The sequence below is a fragment of the Etheostoma spectabile genome, chromosome 7 (genome assembly GCF_008692095.1).
Source record: "Etheostoma spectabile isolate EspeVRDwgs_2016 chromosome 7, UIUC_Espe_1.0, whole genome shotgun sequence".
NCBI lineage: Eukaryota > Metazoa > Chordata > Actinopteri > Perciformes > Percidae > Etheostoma > Etheostoma spectabile.
In genome coordinates this window covers 26,468,878-26,474,816 of record NC_045739.1, presented here as the reverse complement: position 1 = coordinate 26,474,816, position 5,939 = coordinate 26,468,878, and the positions used below count along the sequence as shown (strand labels likewise).

General features: G+C 43.4%; 1 protein-coding gene and 1 long non-coding RNA gene across 2 annotated transcripts in view; both read left to right on the top strand.

Annotated features, from left to right (window-relative positions):
• Positions 1–5,421, top strand: part of gpr173 (G protein-coupled receptor 173) — a 78,994-nt gene extending 73,573 nt beyond the window's left edge. Inside the window, exon 2 of the mRNA XM_032521404.1 lies at positions 1,676–5,421. Within this exon, the coding sequence (XP_032377295.1) occupies positions 1,855–3,039 (1,185 nt within the window). The 5' untranslated portion in view covers positions 1,676–1,854 and the 3' untranslated portion in view covers positions 3,040–5,421. The remainder of the gene's footprint in view (positions 1–1,675) is intronic.
• Positions 5,422–5,577: 156 nt separating this feature from the next.
• Positions 5,578–5,939, top strand: part of LOC116693090 (uncharacterized) — a 124,584-nt gene continuing 124,222 nt past the window's right edge. The window contains exon 1 of the long non-coding RNA XR_004332842.1: positions 5,578–5,939. This exon is cut by the window's right edge and continues 743 nt beyond it. This is a non-coding gene — a long non-coding RNA (uncharacterized LOC116693090).

The following is a 5,939-nucleotide window of genomic DNA, read 5'->3' as shown; positions in this document are numbered from 1 at the left end:
ATAAAGTGGATCAATCTTGGATATAACAGTATGGATTTAAAGCCCAAAAAGGATGAAGTTCCAGGCTGGATAGATAATCCCCTGTAGAGTGTAGAAAGACAGGGAAAAGACCGCCGTAAAGCCGAAAACGTTGGGATTCAAACGAAACAGAAAGTGAGTAAATCGCTTGTATGGTTCAAAAGTTATTAAACTATGATGAATCAGAGGTACTTTTTTACTCGTGGGTGAGTGTTCGGGCTCAGAGGGTTAACTTCGGTTCGAACAGTACTTACTTAGTAAACAGTAGCTTTCTGGTAAACGTGGGGTTTGTTCAGACATGCTGCTTGTGTTGCGTCTCTTGCCTGTCTGGGGTTTTTTTTTTTTTTTTTTTTTTTAACGCCATGCTGGCTGAACCAGTTTTTGAATGTCTGAAACTTTCTTGCTGCATTTTATAAAAAATAAATAAAAAGGGTTGTGGTATAAATAATATATAAAAATTAGTACACAAAAAACACACACACAAACACATTCCAACCCCCCCTCATGATCAGTGATACAGAATAATGAGCGATACAGAGAGTACTTCAGCTGACACTGCACCACCAGTCAGAGTTTGCTTAACCTTGCAGGACAGTGAGGGTCAAATCAGTGACCATGAAAACAGTGGCAGTAACTCTCTCTCTCTCTCTCTATCTCTCTCTCTCAATCACAGACACACACTCACACATGCCTGGTGTAGAAATAAAAAAAAGATCACACTGATCATAAAAAAATTAAGTTAAAAAAAGAAAATTATATTGAGTATGAAAACTCTTGTTCATTACATTTTACTTCATAATTGCAACCGCATGTGTATTCATTGTTGCAAAACTTGTTTTGTATATAGTTTGTTTGTTACCATGACAACACCATTGATCTGAAGCTCGATGCTGTCATGTAAATAGTTTTCTAATCAGCAATAAATATAACAATTTATGATCAACCCATATCAATTACATGCTTAAAATAGCATATTGGTTTAAGCACCCCCATTTCAAGACAACCCGACCCACTTCCGGGTTAAATCCTGTCCACTTCCGGGTGAAATCCTGCCCACTTCCGGGTTTAGGCCCCGCCCAGTCCGAGTACAGATACGGATACAGATAATTCATGTGGTTAACAGATACAGATACAGATAATGCTGTACTCACTCATCCCTACTATATAGTGTTGGGCTTTTAATCACAGACAGAGAAGCATAGGGCCTTTTTAATGCCAACCTGATTCCACACAACAGCCAGGATGTTCCTTTCAGCTGTCCGCTTGTGCTCCAGGAAAGGGAAGAAAAGTTAGTTTGGTATATCCAGCCGTCATGTAGCTAACGTTGGAAGCAGTTATTAGAATTACCAGATGGTCTTGCATAAATGTATACGTAGGTCATACTTAGATCACTTATTCATGATCATCGAATGGATTTAATAGAAGTGTATCTTTTGACAGGGTTTTAAGACCCCTTTGTTAGACAGCTTTCACACTAAACTAAAGCTGTGCATCCCTGGGCATGAACAAAGGTAGTCTCAGAAACATTGTCATTTACCAGATGTACTCATTAGAGTTTAAAAATTAATTTCAATAAACAGCAAGACCACTTCACAATAATTGTAAAAGGCACATGGAACAGATATCCTAATTCTTTGTCTTTTCCAATTGTTTTCAGGCCCCTGGAGAGGACATAATACACCAACAAAGGGACTGTGCTCGACATGGGGCGATGTGGATTGAGGTGTTCCTGTTCTTTGTGAACTGTGGAAAGGAAGCAACCACGAGGACGAAGGAACGGATAGCCGACGGAGGAGGCGGGGGAGTGGTGGCTTTGGTGTTTAAAGAAACGCTGGTATGGGTGGGGGAGCATTCGGGATGGCTAATGGAAACGAGAGCAGTGAAGGGCCTGCTGGGCCCATGGCAGCAGTAGTAGCTACCGCAGAAGGAATGGTAACAGAGAGTCCTTCCTCGGCTGTCTCTACCTATATTAAACTGGTGCTACTAGGGCTGATCATTTGCATCAGCCTGGTGGGCAACCTGGTGGTGTCTCTGCTCGTACTGCGGGACCGGGCCCTGCATAAGGCACCTTACTACTTCCTGCTGGACCTGTGCCTAGCAGACACCATTCGCTCAGCCATCTGTTTCCCCTTCGTGCTGGTGTCTATAAAGAACGGCTCGGCCTGGACCTACAGCGTGCTGAGCTGCAAAGTGGTGGCCTTTATGGCAGTCCTCTTCTGCTTCCATGCCGCCTTTATGCTGTTCTGCATCAGTGTAACACGCTACATGGCCATTGCACACCACCGCTTCTACTCAAAGAGAATGACATTCTGGACATGTGTGGCAGTGGTGTGCATGGTGTGGACACTGTCTGTGGCAATGGCTTTCCCGCCAGTTTTTGACGTGGGCACCTACAAATTTATTCGTGAGGAGGACCAGTGCATCTTTGAGCATCGCTACTTCAAGGCTAATGATACACTAGGCTTCATGCTAATGCTGGCTGTGCTCATTCTAGCCACACATGTTGTCTACATGAAGTTGCTTCTCTTTGAGTATAAGCACCGTAAGATGAAGCCTGTTCAGATGGTGCCGGCCATCAGTCAGAACTGGACCTTCCACGGACCTGGGGCTACTGGCCAAGCGGCCGCCAACTGGATTGCGGGCTTTGGCAGGGGCCCAATGCCGCCAACTCTGCTGGGAATCCGGCAAAACTTGCACAACCAGAACCGGCGCCTATTGGGCATGGAGGAATTCAAAGTGGAGAAACAGCTTGGCAGGATGTTCTACGTGATCACGCTGCTTTTCTTGGTGCTCTGGTCTCCCTACATAGTGGCTTGCTATTGGAGGGTGTTTGTCAAGGCTTGCACAATACCACACAGGTACCTTTCCACCACTGTGTGGATGAGTTTCGCCCAAGCTGGGGTCAACCCCATTGTCTGTTTCTTCCTTAACAAAGACTTAAAGAAAGGGCTCCTTTCCCACCTACCAGCCTGCTGCAGGACTAAACCTCATCTGCCACGAGAGCCTTATTGCGTCATGTAAGCAGAGATGATGATCTAAACCTGGAGAAATAACAAGGGACAGGAAACACCTGTGTTGGGGGAGTGTTTGCTTGAGCTATTGTGGCGTTTTATGAAATGCAAGCTACTTGTAAGCAATGGGTTTGAACTAGTTAGTGTATTGGTTAAAACACTGGAATGGTAAGCATATAATTCCATCTCCCAACCCCTTTTCACTTAAACAACAGCATACATGGAGTCAGACCTTCTGATAACAAGAGAAAAATTCTTTAATAGCAAAACCAACACATTCTCACTCCCCTTTTGTAAAATACGGACGCTTGGCCAGTTGCCTTTGTTGTTGTTACTGACGCTAAAAGTCCTTGGTCCAGACTATTGGCGTCCCTTTTGATGCGGTTAGGTTAAGGAAAAGCTTGTGGGTGGGCTTATGGTTCTGTGACTCGCGGGAATAACACAAAGGTTACACACCAACCTCCCTACGTCGAATTTCCCCCTTACATACTACTTGCTAAACCCCGTCAAGATGCTGCTGTTCCCACTACGTTCTACAAACACGCCGAAGTCGGCTTTTTTTCGTCCCATCAGACATGGACAGCCACTGTCCAAACGTCCATATTCTACGACTTCAGAGTGAGAACAGGTTGGCAAAACCTGCAGGTAATAATGCAGTTATTGAGGAAACCAAGCCAGCCAAAACAGCCACATACAAATTACATAATTGCTTAAATGAGAATATATAAATTGCCAATTAGAAAAATATCTTGGATTAACACAAAAAATATTTGAGTTAGTTTTGGTGAAAAAAAGATTACTGAAAAGAAGCAACTTTTCTAGACTAAATCTACATTTTACTAACATGTCGGACAGGGGTGGAACGGTACACAGAAGTCACGGCTCGTGCCGTACCTCGGTTCAGACATCACGGTTCGGTACGAGTTTGGTACAATGGGAGGAAAAGCAAAACAAAAATGCAGAAGGCACTTTTTTTTACTGTTTATGTCTCAGGCTCTACCCTCTAGCGTAATATAGTCTCTCCCCTGAGTATTTAAAGTAAGATTTAAACAGTAAACAATAAGTACCTCACATCATCTCCAGACTCTGTCTGGAACTTGTTAACAAAATCAGACAATCAGCTATAAACTAAAATAGTATTATATAGTATATATATGGAGCAGAGAGGAGAGGGCGCCGCCACAAGAGAGAAATACCGTGCGTGCTGGACAATACTGGCATCTTTTCCAAAGAAGGTCGCCAGATATGTCGCTAGTTTCTTAAAAAATTTTTTTTTGCAATGGGGGTCTGAAAAGTAACTAAATCTTGCGACATCACTAAGATGGTAAGACTTAGTGCTGCTATCTTTGACTCACTAAAACTGCATACATAGGCGGAGCTCGGCTACATACGGCGCACCAATCAGAGCTAAGGAAGGGCTACAGATTAGGTGTCCCTGAAGAACCTGTGTATCTAACAGTAGTTCCACATTACATTAGTTCTGTTCTACATTAAGTTTTATTTATTTTTATACCATGTATTCTCCATGTAAAATGACTGACCGAACCGTGACGCCCGTACCATTTTTGTTCAATATGAATACATGTACCGTTCTACCCCTAACAGGTACTTTTTTTAGTACCGCCTCAGTCGAGGTTCCAGGTGAGCTGAGGCAATACCAAAAGGTTACGTGAAAACCAGTAGACTGCTAATTGGTTGAAGAGAATCATCACTACTAACTGCCTCATCATTGCTAGCGACAGTCCTGAACAAAATATTTAAATAGTTAGACAGCGTTTTTTTTTTGCTGCCTCAAGCTTCTTTTAAAACTAAATTTGTCTTCTGGTAAACAGCCCCATGCCGAGATTCAAAAGCAACACACCTTCAACGTTGTATGTGTGTGTGTGTGTGTGTGTGTGTGTGTGTGTGTGTCGCGTAAGTCACGGCAGTTTCCTGCCATGACGACCAGCCATGACTCGCCACACACATGAGGCGGTACTAATCTGCAATGGAAAAAAGAGGACGGGGCACCGCGGTCAAGTCAAGACGAGTCGAGCAGGTACCATTATTGGAAAAACGCCATAAGTCTGTTTCTCTCTGCCGTTGTTTTTCACATAGACGATAACAGACATTAGTTAATGTTAGTGCTTGTTTGAGCAGATCTCTGCCGACATAACGTCAGGTAAGATAACTTTAAAGGGCCCATGGTATGAAAATGTAACTGTATGAGGTTTTTAACATTAATACACATTCCCCCAGACTGCCTATGGTCCCCTAGTGGCTAGAAATGGATAGAGGTGTAAACCAAGCCCTGGGTATCATGCTCTGCCTTTGAGAAAATGAAAGCTCAGATGGGCCGATCTGGAATCTTTCCCTTTATGAGGTCATAAGGGTTACCTCCCCTTTCTCTGCTTTACCCAGAGAATTTGGCCTACCCATGAGAGAGACATCATGGCTTTTCAAACGAGTAAAGCTACAGACTCAGAAATGGCCCGTCCTAAAGAAATCTCATTGTGGGACTGGCTCTAGTGGCTGGAATTCTGCACCTAGGCAGAATTTTGGGAAAGAGACTTCAGATACAGTATTAGGGGACCAGTAAGGCCTGTATAAAGAGACTTTAGATACAGTATTAGGGGACCAGTAAGGCCTATATAAAGAGACTTCAGATACAGTATTAGGGGACCACTAAGGTCTATATAAAAGAGACTTCACATACAGTATTAGGGGACCACTAAGGTCTATATTAAAGCATCTAAAAAGCACCATGTCATGGGACCTTTAACTGGCCTGGTTCAGTAGGAAAATACAATGGCAGAGAGAAACAAACTTCACTTCTCATATCAATGTTTGGGAGTTTTAGGTAAACTAATGGAAGACAATACCGTACGCTAGCTGTGGGGTAATGCCAGCCTTTAGACTAGACTGTTGGTC